The 21,245-nt window shown below is 39.6% G+C and overlaps 1 protein-coding gene across 2 annotated transcripts in view; it reads right to left on the bottom strand.

Annotated features, from left to right (window-relative positions):
- The window catches only part of depdc4 (DEP domain containing 4), a 44,941-nt gene that overhangs the window by 8,522 nt on the left and 15,174 nt on the right, over positions 1–21,245 (bottom strand). The window contains exons 1-7 of one of the 2 annotated variants that reach the window (XM_048607747.1): positions 13,819–15,363; positions 13,051–13,447; positions 11,495–11,640; positions 9,261–9,456; positions 7,833–8,059; positions 4,453–4,595; positions 2,530–2,655 (exon numbers count right to left, since the gene is read on the bottom strand). In XM_048607747.1, coding sequence (XP_048463704.1) covers positions 2,530–2,655; positions 4,453–4,595; positions 7,833–8,059; positions 9,261–9,456; positions 11,495–11,640; positions 13,051–13,349 — 1,137 coding nt within the window. In that variant the 5' untranslated portion in view covers positions 13,350–13,447; positions 13,819–15,363. Of the gene's footprint in view, positions 1–2,529; positions 2,656–4,452; positions 4,596–7,832; positions 8,060–9,260; positions 9,457–11,494; positions 11,641–13,050; positions 13,448–13,818; positions 15,364–21,245 lie in introns of those variants that run through there. The other variant, XM_048607746.1, reaches the window with a different exon arrangement.

Raw genomic sequence — 21,245 nt, 5'->3', positions numbered from 1 at the left:
TTTCTAGATCCTCACCTGCTGTAACCTTCTTGCCATTAGTTTTCGGCATGTTATTTGCATCTTCCACAGTGAAGACCGACACGAAATAACTGTTTAATGTCTCGGCTATTTCCTCATTCCCAGTTATTAAATTGGCCTTCTCATCCTCTAAAGGACCAATGTTTACCTTCGCCACTCTTTTACGATTTACATATTTATACAAACTTTTGCTGCCTGTTTTTATATTCTGAGCTAGTTTACTCTCATAATCTAGCTTACTTTTCTTTATAGCTTTTTTTGTGGCTTTCTGTTGACCTTTAAAGATTTCCCAGTCTACTGGTTTCCCACTACTTTTTGCTTTTTTGTATGTGTTTTTTTTTCAATCTGATACTTTTCTTTATTTCCTTAGACATCCATGGCTGGCTCTCTCTTTTCCTACAGTTCTTCCTTATCACTGGAATATACTTCTACTGAGCACTGTGAAACATCGTTTTCAAAGTCCTCCACTGTTCCTCAATTGACCCACCATAAAGTTTTTACTCCCATTCTACCTTAGCTAACTCCTCTCTCATTCCTTCATAGTCTCCTTTGTTTAAGCACAGGACATAGGTACTGGATTTAACCTTCTCCCGCTCCATCTGTATTTTAAATTCGACCATAATGTGATCGCTCCTTCCGCGAGGATCCCTAACTGCGAGATCATTAATTATTCCTGTCTCATTACACAGGACTAGATCTAGGATAGCTTGCTCCCTCGTAGGTTCCATTACAAGGAAATTATCACGGATGCATTCTATGAACCCCTCCTCAAGGCTGCCATGACTGACCTGGTTTGACCAATTGATATGTAGATTAAAATCCCCCATGATAATTGCTGTACCATTTTTACATGCATTAGCTATTTCTATGTTTATTGCCCGCCCCACCACAATGTCATCATTTGGTGGCCTATAGACCACACCTATCAGTGACTTCTTCTCCCTGCTATTCCTAATTTCCACCCAAATGGATTCAACGTTTTGTTCAGTAGAACCTATATCATCCCTCACTACTGCCCTGATATCATCCTTAAAAATCACAGCAACACCACGTCCCTTACCTTCCTGTCTGTCCTTCCGAACAGTTTGATACCCCTGGATATTTAACTCCCAGTCATGACCATCCTGAAACCATGTCTCTGTAACAGCCACTAAATCATACCCATTTGTCATGATTTGCACCATCAACTCATCCACCTTGTTTCGAATGCTCTGAGCATTCAGATAAAGTGCTCTTATGCCAGTTTTTGCACCTTCTTTTTGGGTCCTATTACCTCCATTACTAACAGCTCTTGAGTTCTCCTTCCCTTTAATTTTTTTCCTAATTTTCAATGGAGTTGAAGCTTCCTCGTCACCTGCTAACCTGCTGCTTTGCCTTACATTAATTGTTATTCTCCCTCTACGCTCACTTCTCCCTTCCCCGCTACCTACTAGTTTAAAGTCCTATTAACCACCCTATTTACCCTTTTCGCCAGAACACTGGACCCGGCCCTGTTCAGGTGGAGTCCGTCCCAGCGGTATAGATCCCTCCTGTCCCAGAACTGATGCCAGTGCCCCATGAAAAGGAAACCCTCTTTCCCACACCACTCTTTTAGCCACGTGTTTACTTCCCTGATCCTCGCCTCCCTATGCCAATTTGTACGTGGCTCGGGCAGCAATCCAGAGATTATGACCCTTGAAGACCTTTTTTTTTAGCAAATCATCCATTAGCAAATAAAACCTCGCAATTTTTAACTTATTTTTATTGAGCTCCACACTTGCGAATTTCATCACTGGAGGGGTTTCTCAGGAATGGAATATCCTGCTGACTGAAAAGGCTAAACCCTTGAAAACTGAACCTTAGTGAAGCAGTCAGCGAAACGCAGATACGTCTTCTCTGACACACCTCTTCGCTAATCTACACCTGATGGCTGCACTGAGGATTCACTGTTCAATCCAGGATCAGAAGCCCTGGCTGAAAGTGCACAAAAATGATTAGCATGAAATGATCTCCGTATGTCAGTAGCAATGTATTTAGCACTGTTGCTAATCAGATGATCTGACTGAATAGCTTCCACCTTCACAATGGTCAACAGCAGATAATTCTGGTTCATTCAAGACTAGGCTCAAAGAGGCAATCCAAAAATTAAGAAATGGAGGGTTTGTGAGATGATCAGGAGGGACAGCCAGGAGTCAAGCAGCCTCCAAGTTAGGACATGGGTAGGACAGACATCACCCCCTGGAGCTGGGGGAGGACACAAACTTGGTTGGGTCAAATTATCTTCTACATAATCCCAAAGTTCCTTTTCCAGGAATAACAAATTGAAATTCTTGGGAGACACAGCAGGGGAAAATTTAGTTCCCTACAGACAGCCTCTTGCCTCAACCAAGTTAATGAGTTGTATTCACATGCTTCCTGGGGAGTGGAAGAACTATCCCAGAATTTTCAAGTGGGAATCAACAATCAGTACAGACATCATAGAGTGAAAATATCCAAGAATATTCCTTCCTTAATGGGCTGTGAATACTGTACCTTGAAGAGCTCGGTGCGGTTATCCATTAGGAAAATGACCAGTTCTTCAGCCTGTACTTTTGTTAGAGATTTGCTTTGTACAATAGCTTTGGTAAATGTTTTCCTTATTACAGTTCTGTTGGTGTTCTACAAAATAGAATTCATCATAAGTCAGAGCTGTAAGACACAAGACCTAGGAGCAAGAGAGATGCTGGTCAAGCACTGGTACAGCCACATCCAGAGCACCGTGTACAATTCTGATGGTCAAACAGCAAGATCATCAAGATAATGGTGACAGGACACAGCTGAAAGGAAGAACAAACTGGAACCAATACCAGGACATACCAAACCTCTTTACAGCCAATGAAATGCATTTTAAATGTGGTCACTGTCAGTTTAAGAAAATCAGCAGCCAACTTGTGCACAGCAAACTCTCAAGCTGCAATCTGTTTATGCCTTAATTATTAAAAGATTTTCTTTTGAAGGATAAACAATGGTGAGAACACTGGGTGGATTCTTGCTCTTTTTGGAACAACACTATGGGATCTTTTCTGACACCAAAAATTAATACTAAGCTGCTGCCCCCAGCATGATACACATAGCACATGCTACTTCTCCAATCACTCACATTATGAAGTACATCAGGATGTACCAGTTGTTATATACCAGAGTCTGATAGGAATGCCTGAGGCCAAATGGAATCAGGGAACAGGTGATTGTTTTATGTTAATTAAAGGTAATTATGGGGAACAAGTAATCAGTGAGATTGGAGTTGATGGTGTGCGATAACACTTCTGGGTAGAAGAAGCAAAAACCACAAAAGTTTATACCTAGACTGTTTAGCCAACATTTTAACGTCTGATATGTATCAGTACTGCGTACCCGAAGTATGTGACACAATAGCAACTTATGAATTAAGCAATAAGAATGGCAGAAGGTCCTTCAATTTTTTTTGCCCTATACACAGACATGTCAATCCTTCACCTTGTAAAATTTGCTGCCTTTAGTTCATGCTACCAGTTGCTGATGAGCAATTTATGATGAAAAATTAGGATAGGTCATCCCTGACAGTGCAGCATCAAATTGTGACATTTAATACTGCGAACAATTGGAGCTATTAAGCAGGTTGGTTAGTGTGTTATTATAAAGGCAACTTTTCATCGGCAAGTAAAATTAAAGAATTCCAAATGTGTACACTTGCCAACTCACACACCATTTAAATAGAGTTTGACAACCTGATGCAAACTCTCCTCTTGGTAAGCATGCAGGTATACAGTCCCAAAGTAGTAGAGGGTGAGTGCTGCATGGCACAGGTGTCATCTTTCAGGTGAGACATTAAACAGAGGTCATGTCAACTCTCTCAGGTGAATGTATTAAAAAAAATCCTCTGAGGCTATTTAACTGAAAATGAGGGGGAGGGCGGTTGTTCCTCTTGTTTCCTTCATCAATATTTATTGCTCAACTAGCATCACAAAGCAAAATTTCCAGACATTTATCTGGTTGTTTATGGAACTTTGCTATGTATAAATTGGCTGATGCATTTCCCACATTACCATAGATTACACTTCATGACAACTGTTTAATTGGCTGTAAAAGTGTGTTTTGAGATCCCCAGGCATATCAAAAGGTGCTTTACAAATTATTTCTTCTTTTCAACCCAAGTTTCAGGTTGAGGCTTTTGAGATTCATCACAGAACTGATTGTTTCGGGCTATTCTGTGGGCGTAAAGAAAACTGTCTCTTTTATTTGGTTTCTGCACAGTTGATGTCCTGACACAAGTCTCCCCTTGTCTTTAGACTTATCTAAAAATAAAACGTATTGTCAAAAAGTGTATTATTTCTCCCAGCCTTTTGTTGAGAAATATTTGAAAATTGCTTTAGAAAATATTTTGAAGTCATATTCTTATCTACTTTGTGATTAATTAGTTTTAAAATACTGATAAACCTGTTTCTGCAGTATGCAGGCGTCTGGGGTTGCAGCAACAGCCATGAAGGACAGCAATCTGTGCAGCTCCTCTCTCCAGTTAGGCTCCAACAACCGAACGCCAAGTTGTGCGGCTTCCAAAGCTTGTCCAGTCTTACCATTTTCTACAGTTTTGTAAGGAAAAGTTTTAATTAGAGTGATTCTTTTTCATATGATGGAAGTGTCACACAAACATAAGAATTATGAGCAGGTCTAGGTGATTCAACCCCTTGGGTTTGCTCTGCTGTTCAATATGAGGGGCAAAGGCGTAATCATTGGATTGTTAACCCAGAGACCCAGGTAATTGGTCTGGGGACCTCGGTTTGAATCCCATCATGGCAGATGATGGAATTTGAATTCAATAAAAATCTGAAATTAAAAATCTAATGATGACCATGAATCCGTTATTGGTTGTCAGGAAAACCCATTTGGTTCATTAATGCCGAATAAAAACCAAAAGAACTGCAGATGCTGTAAATCAGGAACAAAACCAAAGTTGCTGGAAAAGCTCACCAGGTCTAGCAGCATCTGTGAAGGTAAAAACAGAGTTAACGTTTCGGGTCCAGTGCGTTCTGAGGAAGGGTCACCAGACCCAAAATGTTAATTCTGTTTTCTCCTTCACAGATGCTGCCAGATCTGCTGAGCTTTTCCAGCAACTTTGCTTTTGTTTTAGCTCACTAATGCCCTTTAGGGAAGGAAACTGCCATCTTTACCTTACCTACATGCGACTCCAGAGCAATTGATGGACTCTTAGGATGAGCAATAAATACTTGCTAAGCCAGTGGTGCCCTCATCCCATGAATGAATAAAAAAAAATGGCTAATCTGATGGTAACCTCAAATCCACATTTCCACCTTCACCTGATAGCTTTTTTATTAAGCAAAAAGGTGAAAGGTTATCTACCTTTGCCTTAAAAATATGAAAGGACTCTGCTTCTATAACCTTTTCAGGAAGAGTTCCAAAGACTCAATCTGCTGAGAGAAAAAAAGTTATGCCTCATCTCTTTTTTAAATGGCTGATCCATGACTTTTAAACAGTGACCCCCTACTTCTGGCTTCTCTAAGAAGAAGAAAAACCCTTTCCATATCTACCCTGTCAAAATGCTTCAGGATTCTTTCCTCATAATACAATCTGCCTACTCCATGCATTTCTCCTCGGAATTGCTTCCAAAGCATTTACATCATTCATAAGATCAGGCAACCAATACTGTGCACAGTACTCCAAATGCGAACTCACCAGTGCTCTATGTAACCGAGGTATGTACTTCTCACTTCTATATTCAATTCCCTTTGTGATAAATTATAACATTCCATGGCCGAATTATTTGCTGTACCTGCATATAATGCATGTAAGCCTTCTGAGGTTCATGCACAAGGATGCCCTTATTTCTCTGCATCTCGGAGTTCTGCAATGTCTCACCATTTAGATTTTTTTTTAGTTCTACAAAGGATAATTTTACATCTTTGCTCATTCACTTAACCTATTAATATATTTTTGTGAGCTTTGTGTCCTTTTCACAACCAACTTTCCTACATTTGTCTTATCACAAATTGACAATCATAACTTCCGTCCCTTCATCCAAGTTGTTTATAAATTGCCAATAGTTGAGGCCCCAGAACTGAACCCTGTGGCATACCAGTCATTATATCTTGCTAATCTAAAAAACCTGTTTACACCTTCTGCCTGCTTCCTGACAGCCAGCCAATCTTCTTTTCAATGCCAAGATCCTATTCACTACACCATAACTTATATTTTCTGCAATCATCTTTGATGTGGCACCTTATCTTCCATCACTGTTAAGATGAAACTATGCAGTGTTAAGACTGCTTAATCTAAATATTGCGTGTTACTATATTAGAACAGTGACTACACCTGAAGCTGAGGCACTGTGTGATTTCAAAGTTGTGAAAAGACTTTTCTTCAAAGAAAATTATTAAAATCATGTGATTACTTCCTGTTACTTCTCAATTCTGGTTTGGTAACTTCCTAAAAACAAAACTCAAGGTTAATCAGACAGTATGGCTTTTTTTCACTCCTCATTGTGGGTCACCAGGTGCTTTAAATTCATTCACCTTTGGCCACTGAAGGTTTGTTTGATTATTAATCATGTAGGCTCTTGTTTCAGCCAATGCCTGGAAAAGGTATAGCAGTCTGGTGCAGGATCAGGGGATGCTGTCCTGTGATAGTGACAGACTGCTCATCAATCTCAGTGGATTCCCAGTTTCTGTGTAAACCCATACTTCCCCATTTGTTTGCTTCTCTGTCAGCCAAGGGGAAGAGTGGGTGAGGGGAAACACACGTAAAACCTACTACACCTCTAATTTCATCACTGACCAGCAAAATTAATACTATTTCTGTTCATAGACGGTGCCTGTTTTGCAAAGCCTCTTAATATTGGATGAAATTATCAAGCAGCTAAATAGACAAGTTAAATCAGAGCTATTCAGCACAGACTACTAAAAGACAGGTAATGCAGTTGCCTCATTCCAGTGCTTCTCAACCACTTGTAACCCCCCTCCGTTCCATCAGGATTCTCTTCTTTATGCAGGTTTGTCTCTACAAGTCAGGGTCAAGTTTTTCAAGCTCCAGACTGAGACTCCACAACTATTTGCAGACCCCAGCATTCCCAGATCTCATTAACACAAGTGGTCTCAAGTCCAGCACTCCCCTCCACATCCTCCCCGGTCTCGGCCTGTCAATCAGTCCACTTCCCAAGGTTGAACCCTCAGTCCTTGGCTTCTTTACTACCACTGGCCCCCAAATCCCATCTAATCACAGGAAGGAGTCCTCCTTCAACTTCATCTTCCACTTTTCATTCAATCATTAATGTTGCTGTTCCATTTCCAACACCTCACTCTATCCTGGCTTCTTCCCATTTTCTTACAAAGGCAAAGAAAAATTCAATGCATCAATAGGGAAAGATTGGTAAGAGCCTAACAGACACACTTTGGAGTATGACACACAAAAGGTAAGACAAAGGAGGAGTGACCAACAGAAAGCACAACACAACAATATTGGGGTAAGGGAAATAGTCATACAGATATAAGTAAAAATGTGTGCAAAACAAAAAAACAGCAGAGGCAGAAAGAGCACAAAGATTTATTTAATAAAGACATTGTAACTAAGGTTTTTTTTCCTGTCTGCGACCAGTCAATAAACTAAAGTACTTGCATGTTGTCCACGGTATACACAACTTTCTTATTATTTTAAATGAACATATTCTCTGACTAACTGAAATTTGAAACATATTATTAGCTAAGATTTACCATTCTCAAGTAATGAAAATCATGTTGTTCCATAATTTAGGGCCAAATCACCAACATTTGCATTCTTTACACAGCTCTGCAAAACAAATCCCTTACCGAGAAGTTCAACGATCCCTGCATATATGTCACGATATCGATCACAGAGAAGTGGCTCCTTGTTCTGACTATAGTGCCTCACTATAGTTTCAAACAGCACTTTTTTGTACTTTTCTGCAGCCTCCCTGTCATTCGCGATCTGAGATAACAGTTCACTCGTGTGCACAATCACCTCATCTGGGAAATATTCCAGGCAATCGACTGCAACTGAGAACCACTCATCAGTACTGTGGATACAAACAAAAAACCAACACAGAGACTGAGGAAGCATGTCTCACACATGGTTTGTCTTGACAGAGGCACAATACATTCTGGTTCAGAAATTTCAGGGTTGGCCTTTTTTCTGGGGATTAGTTCAAAGAATAGTGTAACTTAGAAGGTAGCCTACCAGCCCATTAAGTCTGTGCCAGCTCATTTGAAGAATAATCCAGTTAGTTCTGGTTCCCTGCATTTTTCTCTCCTTGAAATATTTATTCAGTTCCCTTTTGAATGCTATTATTCAATCTGTGTCCCCCCACTCCATCAGGCAGTGTATTCTAAATCCTAACTGTTTTATACACAAAAGATTTTTCCTCATGGTACCTCTGGTTCTTCTGTCAATCATCTTAAATCTGTGTTCTCTAGTCATTGACCCTTCAGCCATTGGAAGTACAGTTTCACTGCCTACACTTTGATGATGTTACCTTGACCAAATCTGCTGTCAGTCTTAAAAACCTAAAGAACAGCTGATGCTGTAAATCAGGAACAAAAACAGAAGTTGCTGTAAAAGCTCAGCAGGTCTGGCAGCATCTGTGAAGAAAAAAATCAGAGTTAATGTTTCGGGTCTAGTGACTACCATCAGTTCTGAGGAAGGGTCACCAGACCTGAAATGTTAACTCTGTTTTTACTTCACAGATGCTGCCAGACCTGCTGAGCTTTTCCAGCAACTTCTGTTTTTGGTCCTACTCTCAGTCTTTTTTGCTCACAAGAGAACAATCCCAACTTGTCCTTTCTCACCTCATTCAGGTAATCCTTCATTTCTGGAATCATGTGTGTGGAATTTGATTATGTTAGTACTCTACAACCAATTTGCATGAAATAGCTTCTACGAATCCCTGATGAAAACTGGTCCTCTTTGGTTTTCCCAAATTACTTGAAATTTGCATAAAGTAACACATGCAAATGTAAGAGGGTGAGCAAGGGAGTAGATAGATGTGAAGAAAGCTCATTTGAAGATTATGCTTTTTCACGTAAGGTTTTGATTGCACAGTATGCAATGTCTCACACTGTTTCAAATAACCAATAAATTGAAAGAGGTTCATGGATTTTCTATTAATCTCTGCACAATAAAAGTTTAAGGCAATATTTCAAATCTCTTACTTATTATATTTAAATGCTACACATCGTATCTCATTCAAAGAATTTGGAAAGTTATTTGCATATACTAACTAGGGCAGATTTAGGCTCTTAGAAACCTCGCGATCCAGGAACGTGTTGGAGATAATAAGGTCAATTTTCTGATTGAACTGAACTAGTCGTCTTCGTTTTGCTTTCACTGGAGATTCCAGGATGTTGTCCAAGATGGGAAGGTGAATTAAATGTAGCAGCTGCAATAAAGTTGTTTGCTTCCAAACATCCTCTACAACTGTTGTGGAGCAAGTCAAACCCCATTGTTGAAAGCAAAAGAGAAGCACAGTAAAAACACTGTTAGTATTCACATGCTGAGTTATAAACAATCACACAGGCACAAACTGATTAGTCAATGCATGCAATTTGCATATTGAAATGCAAAACCCAAGCTGTGTTAACTTCTGCAGAGGGCAAAAAAGGACAGGACAGAGAAACCACAATTCTTAAGTCTATGAGTACAGTGACAAAAACTAACTGTTATGCTTTCCAATATTACAATAGCAACCACATTCCAAACTTACTCTGTTGGCTGTAAAGTGACAGACCACAACACCTAATGTCAAAGGGAGGCCATTTAAATGTACTGGGTATTGATCCCATTTCAGAAATTTTGCATCAAGAAATGGTCAACAATTTGAACGGCATCATAAGCAGAACAGTTCTTTGGCCATCCCAGTTTGACTTTGATTGCAGGGATGCCTGTAAACGCCTGATAAAAATGCCTCATTTCAGTCAAATCAGTAAGAGAACCACATATGAAACCAAAGTTATTGGGATGGTGGGTTAGACACCAGCTTTTTACCTGAAGGCTTCGGTTCAAATTTATGGAATGGGGTCTCCTCTGTTTGCTGGTCAAAATGGTCGGTTATGGATTGGGTTTGAGAGTTCTCAAGCAAGCATTAATTGGCAATGTCAATAAGACACAATCCAAGCTAGTAACTAAAAATCGCTCCCAATTCTTCAAGTAATTGTGACACTCAACCAGATATTTGTTGTAGGAAACAGAATGATTGCAATAATGGAGAAGGGGTTAATTCCCAGGGGGTAAGGACTAATGATCTTGGGGCAGTGAAAGAATTTAACTTTGCATAGATGAAATAGAGATGACCCAAATACATTAACATCCCCCTCATCTTCTAAGCACAAAAGAAAATATGATTAAAATTGGTGGCCAGTTACAATAATAGAGTCTCTCTCTCTCTCTCACAACTAAACTCTAGCCACACTTAAAGGATTTCCTTCCTCTTTTTCCCAAATTCTTGGATAAATAATCAAACAGCCACTGTGGAACTATGAAAATAAAGATGTGGGAGAATGGAGATAAGGAATCCAAGATGAAGTGTATATTCCCAACGAAACTATGATACAGATCTATTGGAGCAGATGTAACTGCATCTGTGACATCACATCAGTTCCTCCTAACAGTTTACATGGACGGAAAACTCAGAAGGTGCAACACATTGGTTTCATTTCAGTGTGAGAAGTCGTCTCCACAGGAGTAACTCAACTAGTAAGAAACAGAAAAAAAAATATTCACCAATAATCACTGACATATTTGGAGTTTCTGCTGTTCTTCTTTCAGCTTTACCAGAGAGATTAGGAATCTCAGTGATTCTCTTGCATGAATAACAAACTCAAATACCACCTTTAGCAATGAAAACATCACAAAGAACTTCATTGAGGTGGAATAGAAAATAAACAAACATTGAGCCATGCATGGTTGGCTTTATCTAGCAGTGACATTGGCCACAAACGCAGCCAACTGTGTTGATTTAACTCAACTTAGGTCCATTTCTCAATCACTTGCTCCCTGATTATTGAATGGCTGTCGCAGAGACTGGTTTTCACATACCTCTCTGAAGGAGGAGTGACACAACTGGATTGCTTGCAAATGCAGGCCAAATGGAGCAAAGTCAGAATCTGACATAAAATGAAAGCTCTCAGTGCCGGCTGAAATCCATGAGTTGCTTACTCAAAAATGACAGTAGAAACTTGAGAGATTCCTAATATTAAAATTCATTTGAAATGTCAAGTACATAAAACTTATAGCTTATTCCATGCACAAGAGATGGAATTAAATTAATGTCTAATTCTTATGCTGTGAATCTCTATCAGAAATGAAATGGAATGTATGGACAGGGTTTAATTAAATTGCTTTTAACAAATCTAAACAAATTTGGACGAAACACAGTGACTGACATATACGGAAAAATGAAATGCATTTTGCATGTGTTGGCCTGCATAACCAAAAAGATATTGTAAAAAATGTTCACCTTTTTTGGTCAGATGGTTGGTTAAGCTTATTACTTTTAGGTTTGGCGGTAATGATGGACGGAGGTTGATAGTGTGAAAAAGCTCTTCAAATCTTTTATCACAAGCTTCCAAAGCAACAGGATTCGAAAAAGCAAGTTTGACTGGTCTGTTTAAAAAAGGCAAAATAAGGAGCAATTAGAATTTCATATCAGGGTTTTGGAAGTAATCATGAAATACTTTCTAGTCATTGACTATCTGAGACTGGTGTTACAAAATTCAAACCATGGCAATTACAGTAAAATCAAATACTGCATTGCCCACAATTGAGAGATTGCAGGTATCAAATTTAAAACATACTGTATAACTTGTTCTTTTTTGTTGGACAAGAGGTGTCACATTACATCCAGATCCAGGCCAAAGCAACAATAGCTGGGGAAGCTTTGGCAAATGAAAACTCCACTGAAAGACACAGATTCCAGCTCAATAACCTTATGTATAACAAGTGTTTGCAAAGAACATTTGGGACAAATGGCCTGTTTGCACTGTACACTTGATCTAATTCCACACTATTATATCATCCTCCACAGTAATAGGTTCAACAACCTGGCCATGTCAAAGGAAAAAATATAATTGAATGACAGTTAACCTAAATTGTTCTCTCACTGTGTGTCAGGCAGAAAAGTACTGCTTTTTATACTTTTATATAAATAACGTGGATGTGAATATAGGAGGTATGGTTATAGATGATGGTGTAATGGACAGTGAAGAAGATTACTTCAGGGTAAAATGGGACCTTGATCAGACTGGTTGAGGAGTGAACCGAAGGGTCCGTTTCCATGCTGTGCAACTCTATGACTCTAAGTGTCAGGAGTTGCCTTTCCATAGCCTTAGCTAGAGATTTAAAAAATTAATAGTTTTCAAGAGAAAGTTTGATATAGTTCTTAGAGCTAAAGAGATCGAAGGGTAGAAGGCAGGAACAGGGGATTTAGTTGGTCAGCCATGATCACATTACATGAAGCAGCAAGCTCAAAAGGCTGAGTGGCCTCTTCCTGCTCCAATTTTTTATGCTTCTAAACAATAAGAAAGGTAATTCAAATTATGTACATTCAAATTGTATTTTGCCCTGGTACGTAGGAGCTTTAAGCATAATGTGAAAATATAACATTTATATGCAACAATACAAGTTCTCCAGACCACAACAGACAAAAATCTCATGATCACTTTGAAACTGCTGGATGTGGCAGTGTTATGGTGATTTTTCTGGTATAGTAATACAAAGAAGCTAATTTCTAATCCTTCTATGACAGATTGAGTGTTCAAATTTAATTTCTTGCTGAATGTAAAAATGAAAAATTGTATCGGTAAAGCTGAAACTGTTCAATTGCCACAAAACGCTATTTGGTTCATTAAGATCTTCAAGGAATGAAACAATCACATATGTAGAGCTATATCAGTCTCTCATCTCACACCAACCTGGTTGGCTGTTCTCTGAATGAGCCTAGCAAGCAACTTTACGTTGTGCTATACAATAAACATTGCCCATATCCAGAGAAGGATTTTAAACAAAAAAACTTACTTATGAAATTTCCTTTTCGGCACCAGACTCTCCATTTCCTGGTCTTTTCCAGCTCCTGGCAACGTGTAGCTGTCCACAAATTTATAGAGACTGCTGCTGCGATCCTCAAACATACTCTCCCGCTCTTTGCTGAAGAGTCTTGTACTGACAGGGTAGAACACTCTATGATCCATCAGAGCCTGGCAGAGGCGAGCTGCCTTCAAACGTGAAATATCACTGTTGCTGAAGTAAACGTTTTGCATGAGGTAACTCAGCACCACATCAACAGCATCGGCACCAGTGAAACAGTCACTGTACATTCTCCAATGCAGTCTCTGCTGCCTCAGGTCCACCTGAGTATGGAGGGCACGAATAATACTGTTCCAGAGCTGTGTTGCATGAAAAGGTTCTGAATGTCCTTAATAAACAAAAGAAATATCTTAAGAAAACTTCAATGTTTTTGTAAAAGCACCTGTATTTGGATCATGCTTCATCGCATCTCTCAGAATATCAAGTTTTCTCACATCCAGTGCATAACTCTGCAGTATACTCTTATGCACCTGTTGCAGTGGGAATGTCACTATGCTAATAATCCAGTGGTCTAGGCTAATGCTTGGGGATACATGTTCAAATTCCACCATGGCAACTGTTGGAAATTAAAATCAGTTCAGACCACCTGAAAATCAAAGATCGTCTCAATAATGGCAATCGTGACACTATCATTGATTGTCACAAAAACCCATTTGGTTCACAAGTGTCCTTCATAGATGGACAATCTGCTGTCCTTACCTGGTCCAATCTCCCTGCTAGCATCAAAAAACCCTCTTGGCAAATTAAATGATCATTTCATGACTGGTGAAAGCAGACTGTATTGGTCACAGCTTGCTTGGGAGAGTACGCCGATATCAATGCCCACTGTTTCCAGAGTCGCCACAAATATGAAAATCTAATTAAAATAGTAAATAATCCAATTTACCTGACCATCTGATTCAGGTTAAAAGAAACAGATCAGGTTTTAGTCATTAAAAAAAAAGATTCATTGTAACCGAAGCAATTTCTAAACAAATGGCAAAAAATGAATTGCTAACTTATGACAAGACTGCTTAAACTTCATCCCATTTAAACTTACGGACACAGAGAAACAGAAAACACAAATATTACAGGAGAAGAAAAAGGAATCATGGAAATAAAGACCTGTAACAGCAGTTCACATCATAAAACTACATGCATGGTTCTCGCAATCCTTCCAATTCTATGATGACAATGCTATCATCAGGCTTTGCTGTTTGATCAGCTAAACTCAGGGTTTTGGCTTTTCCTTTTAGGATGATTTCTTTGTGTCCCTGAATGTCATTTCCTGATCTTTCGACAGAGAATTAGAGAAACTTCAGAGAGGAGTTTGATGCAGCCAGCATGAAGTTTTTCTCTGCAGCTGGAGCCGGACCAATCGGAGGGTTATGAACGTATGAGCTCTCCTGAACCCACAACAGATGGTGCCAATTTGTCTGGACTGAGTGTCCCCAGAAAGTGGAAAAACATAAGTTGCTTAGGAAAGCCAGCATAGATATCTAAAGGAGAAATTTTGTTTAACTAACATGGAGTTTTTTAAAAGGTAACAGAAAGACAATAGTGGTGGGGGTAATGCTATTGACGTGGAGTGTGTGCACTTCCAGAAGGCATTCGATACAGTGCCACATTGCATTCTGCATCGTTGCATTATAACCTACGAATGGGCTGAAGCAATCAAATACCAAGATATTAGACAGATTAGTGATAGACATTCAGAGGTACTGATGTTAGGTTGAGGACAATTGAGACGATACTTTATCTTACCAGTGTATTAAGTGCAAATGGAATTTGTTCATTTTTTACAGTTCATGCAGTTTGTTGAAAGTATGTTAATACCAATAATCATATTACTCTGGCTGACTGCTTGTTAATGTAGATAAACAAGTTTGTGGTCTTGGACAAATGATTTTTTTGTTTCTGTCACCTGTAACCTCCTGTAAAGTATTGCATGCTAACAAGCTACAAAAATAATGGGCTTCTTTGATAGGCTGAACTGTATTTCACCTTGACTCGAAACATCTGAAAATCTGCTTCACAATGTCAACATTGTACACTGCAGTGACTGTAGCAGCATATGATTCATTATATAACTTTTTCCTTTTTTTTAAACTTTGGTTGTTTAATGAGGCAAGCAAGGTAAAGTTGTCATAGTCCCACAGGGCTGCTCTCTCATTAGTAAATGACTGGTGGTGGTTTAACCTGAGGGGCACCACACATCAGGTGAGGTCAAGAATTCTTCATGGAATTGAACCACACAGCAGGCACCATGCTAAGTGAAAACCAACCACCCAGCCAACTGAACTCACTGACCTCCACACATAAGTCAGGCACCATTTGCTAGCAATCCCATTTTTCGGCCCCTCCAAATAATGTAAAACAGCAATAAGACAAGATGACAAGTCATAAAGAAACACAATCATATGTGGTAAAGAAGTAAGCCATCCAGCCCATCAAATCTATTTTGTCTCCCTGCACAGCAATCTAGTTAGTTACATTCCCCTTGATCCCTGTGATCCTCCGAAAAGGGTAAGAAAGCAGCAAGAAAAAAAGGAAAGCAAAGAGAAACTCTAAATTAAATTTTCACATAATAGTAAATTGTTTGACAGGCACTTAAATAACAAAGAAAAATTGGGTTAGGCTGAAGCAGCTGCCTTGCTTTCCTGCAGATATGTTTCTTGTATCTTTCCCACCAGTGGGTGGTTATCGTAAACATTACTCATAATTACTGGATGCATATGATGTTATTTGATTTAGAAGCTTGGGTTCTAAAGTGGGGAAAGGACTATTTTACAGCCCTTTTAGAATTGTATTTAGATTTTGTTTAGTTTAAGAGGGCGAAGATGTAGGCTTTACCAGTTTCATCAAGCTTTTTAGAGGTTTCTCACTGAATTACCTAGTGAAATCTCTCAACATAGCTTACCAAACTCAACTCATTAACTACGATCTACGATGCCCTTCTTATCCAATTCTAGCTCCATCTTATGCACTGTTCCTGGAACAACTTGCTATTCACTGGATATCTGCCAAAAGAACAGCAACCCCAGTGCCCACACCATCTTTGAAAGGACACTACACCCAGAAAAACTTTTGCAATTTGGCATTGCTTCATTAACAATGTAATGGCACAGCAACCACAAAGCCATGATGCTCACAGCACATAGTCATCATGGCTGACACTCCCACACATATACAGCCCCATTCTCTCATTCTGGTCACTGTTTAACTACCACTCCACACAGTCTAGAAGTTCCAAGTTACATTTTGTCTAAACACCCTAAGTCACCTCTACGGTCTCCCCAATGCCTACTGTAAATCCACATTTTATCCTTGTCCAGTAGGAGAACATCACATAAAGGCAAGCAGTCAGACAGCTCCAAACATGAACTTTTATTTACAGTCACCATAAGCAAACAAACAAAATGAAAAGAGGCTGCAGTTCATCCCCAAAATGCAAACTAAATGTTGGTATGATGACCACTGCTGATTTTACATTCCATGAAGGTCTGCTGCATCCAGCTTTCATCTACTGGAACCGGGTATCAAACACCCTGTTGAACTCGGTCACAGACAAGGAGAGCTTCCTCCACCTCAATGTGCTTGGTGCCCTCCTCAGAAGACTGCTCCAACTCCCCCAATTCCTCAACCACCCCATCATCTTGTCGCCTGTTCCAATTGTGCACAGCAGAGCACAACAGAACCTCAGTGCCCTGAGGTTCGGTGTGGACTTGTTGGGCCAAAGGGCCTGTTTCCACACTGTAGGGATTCTATGATTCTATGATTCTATGCATGCCCAGACTATTCGGGAATGGCCCCTACTGACTGATCCAACCGGGGAACCACATCTTCAGTATCCCTATTGTCTGCTCCACACTCAGCCCTGATTGAAACTTTACCTGCATTGTATCTGCACTGTTTCATTTAGGAGGCTGCTCAATGGTTTCATGAACCATTGTTTCAATACGTAGCCCTCACCCTCCAATGTACCTGTTCACCAGTAACCTAAAAGAGGCTCCTGAACTCTCAAAAACACTAGGTACACAAGAGTGGGCCAGGATGTAGGAGTTTTGGCAGCTGCCATGGTAGTGGCATTCACTCCAGGAAGTGGTTAGTGATCACAGATTACTTGGACATTAATGGAACAGAATCTTCACTATTGATGAACTCTGCATTGTGATACATCCCTCTCAGTCCCACACATGCACAGTCGATGGCACTGGGCACCTGGGGTAAACCAGTCCAAAACTAGCCAGCATAGATTTAAGGCAAGAGGGGAAAGATTTAAAAAGGACCTGAGGGTTAACTTTTTCACGCAGAGGGTGGTACATTTATGAAATGAGCTGCCAGAGGAAGAAATTACAACATTTAAAAGGCATCTGGATGGGTGTATGAATAAGAAGGATTTAGAGGGATAGGGGCCAAATGGGACTAGGTCAGATTGGGATGTCGGTCAGCATAAACAAATTGGACTGAAGGGTCTGTTTCAGTGCTATGTAACTCTAGAATGGACTTGTGAGCAAAGTTATAGGTTGTGGCATAAAAGGGACAACGGCAATGTGGTACAAAATTGGCAGAGTGATAGGAAGCAGAGAGTAACAGTCAATGGATATTTTTCAGGCTCCAGGAAGGTGGCGGCACTGGGATCCTTTTATTTCTCAATACATATTAATGATCTAGATCTTGGTGTGCGGGGACAATTTCAAAGCTAATGATTATACAAAACTTGGAAGGATTGTAACATTGTGAACTGAGAGGAAGACACTTGAGAATTCACAAGTTGGATGGGTAAGCAGATAAAGTTCAATGCAGACAAGTGAGAGGTGATGTATTTTGGTTGGAAGAATGTGAACAGACAACATAAAATACAGGGGTACAATTCTTAGAACATACAGCAGAAGGACATGGGACATATCTGTTCTCTCCACCTGCCCTGATTGATACACAAAGCATACAGTATCTTTGGCTTTATTAATACAATCATAGAGTACAACAGCAAGGTGGTTTTGCGAAACACATTCAAGACTCTTGTTAGACCTTTGCTCAAGTACTGTGTATAGCTCTGGGCAGCTCATTACAAAGAAAATGTGAGTACATTGAAGACTGCAGGAAATATTTACAAGGAGAGTTCCGGGGATGAGAAATTTCAGTTGCGAGGATAGATTGGAGAGGCTGGGACTGTTCGACTTGACAAGAGAGATGGCTTTGAGAACATTCAAAAGAGTTTTCAAAGTCATAGGAACAGAAACTGTTCCTGCTCAAAAGGACAAAAATGAAGGGGTACAGATTTAAAGTGATCTGCAAAGGCAGCAAAATTATCTGAAGAAATACTGTTTCACACAGCAAGTAGTTAGGTATGGATAGCGTTGCCTCGAAGTACGGTGGCGGTAGGTTCAATTGAGGCATTCAAGAGGGCAACAGATGACTGTGAATAGAAATAATTTGCAAAAGTCAAAGGAAAAGGCAAGAGAATGGCAAAAAGTCAGAATGGCTATTCAGACAGCTCATGTAGATATGAGCTGTCTGATAGCCTCCTTCTGTTATGTCACACTTCTATAATTCTGTGAAATGCCCAATCTTCAAAACAAATTAAATACAGAATGTATAGTGCACTACCAGCCTTTACGGTTCATACAAGCTAATTTCATTAAATATATATTTTCCAATGTCTCATGCAAAGAAATGTTTAAATTTAAGACTCTTTAATAAATAGGTTTATCCCGGAAATTCCCAGCACCCATTTGAAAAGAAATTGCTATGCAGCAATACTTTGATGTGGGCAGTTAATTCTTAAGAGAAACGATGGAAAACTGAAGTGAGCTTTAAAAATTCAGAAAATGAAACTGAAAAACCTAGACTGAATGATTTGACAGTGTAATCTGTTTCAAGTGGTTTGTCTAAGCTACATTCTGCATAACCGTACGTTGATACACTTTCGTCTTCATTCTTTCTAGTAATTATTACTATTAAAAAAATTTTACACAATATACACATTCAAACCTCCTTATAATTCCCTCCAATTATTTTTCACTAAACACAGAATGTGATACTTTTTATAAGTAGGGTGCAGTGAATAGAATAAATTTCTGGGGATCATTGATCAAGAACAATCTATACTATTGGGGAAAAAAATTTCTTTAATTCAGTGAAATCTACTCAGGCGTCTTTCGCAACAAATTGGGGCAAAAACAAGAATAGAAATCCTAATTCATCTTTGAACAGTGATCTTGATGGAACTGGGAGAAAGTTCATGAGGAACCTTAGGATCAGCGTAAATCTGTTGGGCCACATAATGGCCTGTGTCCTTGCTGTAAATACTGTGTAGGGAGGAATGGAAGATTTGACAAAATCTAAACAATGTTGGTTTATTTTCTTTCAAGGATGACTCTCTGATCAGACGGATTCTCTGGAATACTATCTGTTGGGTAAGAGCCAATCTGTTGGTGACTCGCTGATGCAATGGCGGAGACAAAAGTAAAAGGATTTAAATCGAGGTCATCACACAAAGTGAATATGGAGATTGAAAGAATCAGATACAGTCAAGACTTCAAAACAAGGTCAAATTCTCACATCTTTCCAGACTATGAAAGAAAATGCTGGTAGGTGCTAAGGTGTTATCTTCCATTGAGCATGGCAATCTACTGATGAGGGGGAGCATTGGATATTTATTAATCTTGTATTCCTGCAAAAAGACAAGTTGCACTGATTTAATGAAGCAAACCCAATCATATTTGCTTCTCTGTGGGCCAATTGCTGTGAAACAAAACTGCTTAACAATCAGAGGCATTGATAAAAGAGACAAATATCACGTTTGAATCACTACTGTCACACAGGACTACACAAGTTAAATATTTGGAGGTCTGACAGAAACCAAAACATTCAGACAATTTATCGAACTCCGCAAAATTTCAAAAGTAGATTAGTGCAATGCTTTACTGTTGCAGACTTAGAAGGGAGTGAAAAATGATCCTTAGTGTAGTTTATCCTCAACATATTCTGAAGATCAACTGACTGAGGAAACGATGGGACGAAAATTTGGGGATCGATGGTGATAAGACAGAACTGAAAGTTTGGACTCAGGATGTAACTGAATTGTCTCATTATCAAGGTAAGCATTTAGGATTTAAATGCTTTGTGCATTGTAAAACATTGATGCTTGACAAAGGTATTAAGCCATGACAGATCTGTTGCTGTCAAAAAGAAAATTGGTTTGTTAAACATTTAAAATAAATGATACGGCAAAGTATTATTTTGCTGCAAGACATCTAGAATTTAACGGTAGAAATACTTTCTCAGTTTTATTAGAGAGGCTTCAGTTTTATATTTCACTCAGTGTATTGCAATTTGACTTTACATTTTAAAGATTAATTTATACTACTATTATGAAACATAATGTAGAATGCTAAGAGCAGCACTATTGCTAAACATAAATGTTTCAGATTAAGTTGAGCAACAATGCAGGAAACATGGCCAACAACATTCAGCTCAAAGCTACTGAACTTGATGAACAGCAGAGTTACTGTCCTAAATGGGAAATGGAGGGACTGCGGAAAGCATGTTCCAAGAAGTGACTGTCCCTCATCGCCAACTGAGTGACAGAAGTTAAATACTTGAAGCTGGTGGCCATCATGCAAAGAGGATGAGCAGGATTCCACTAAGGGCACTCTGTTCTGAAATGAGCTTTCAAAAATGATTGTTCTGTAGGCAAGGACGTGAAGAGTATAGCATCAACACTGTCATATTATACATTACGCAAAAAAATTAAGCTATTCTCATTTTACATGTGCACAAGGAATCTAAAAATGGCTGAGACAACAAGGTGCAGGGCTGGATGAACACAGCAGGCCAAGCAGCATCATAGGAGCAGAGAGGCTGACGTTTCGGGCCTAGACCCTTCATCAGAAAAGGGGGAGGGGAAGGGGGTTTTGAAATAAATAGGGAGAGAGTGGGAGGCGGATAGAAGAGGGATAGAGGAGAGGATAGGTGGAGAGGAAACAAACAGGTCGAAGAGGCGGGGATGGGGCCAGGAAAGGTGAGTGTAGGTAGGGAGTTAGGAAGGGGATAGGTCAGTCCAGGGAGGACGGACAGGTCAAGGGGGCGGGATGAGGTTGGTCGGTAGGAGATGGAGGTGCGGCTTGAGGTGGGAGGAGGGG

This window comes from Rhincodon typus, chromosome 18 (genome assembly GCF_021869965.1).
Source record: "Rhincodon typus isolate 14 chromosome 18, sRhiTyp1.1, whole genome shotgun sequence".
Lineage (NCBI taxonomy): Eukaryota > Metazoa > Chordata > Chondrichthyes > Orectolobiformes > Rhincodontidae > Rhincodon > Rhincodon typus.
The sequence above is the reverse complement of the archived record's forward strand: the minus strand, read 5'-3'. Positions and strand labels throughout refer to the sequence as shown.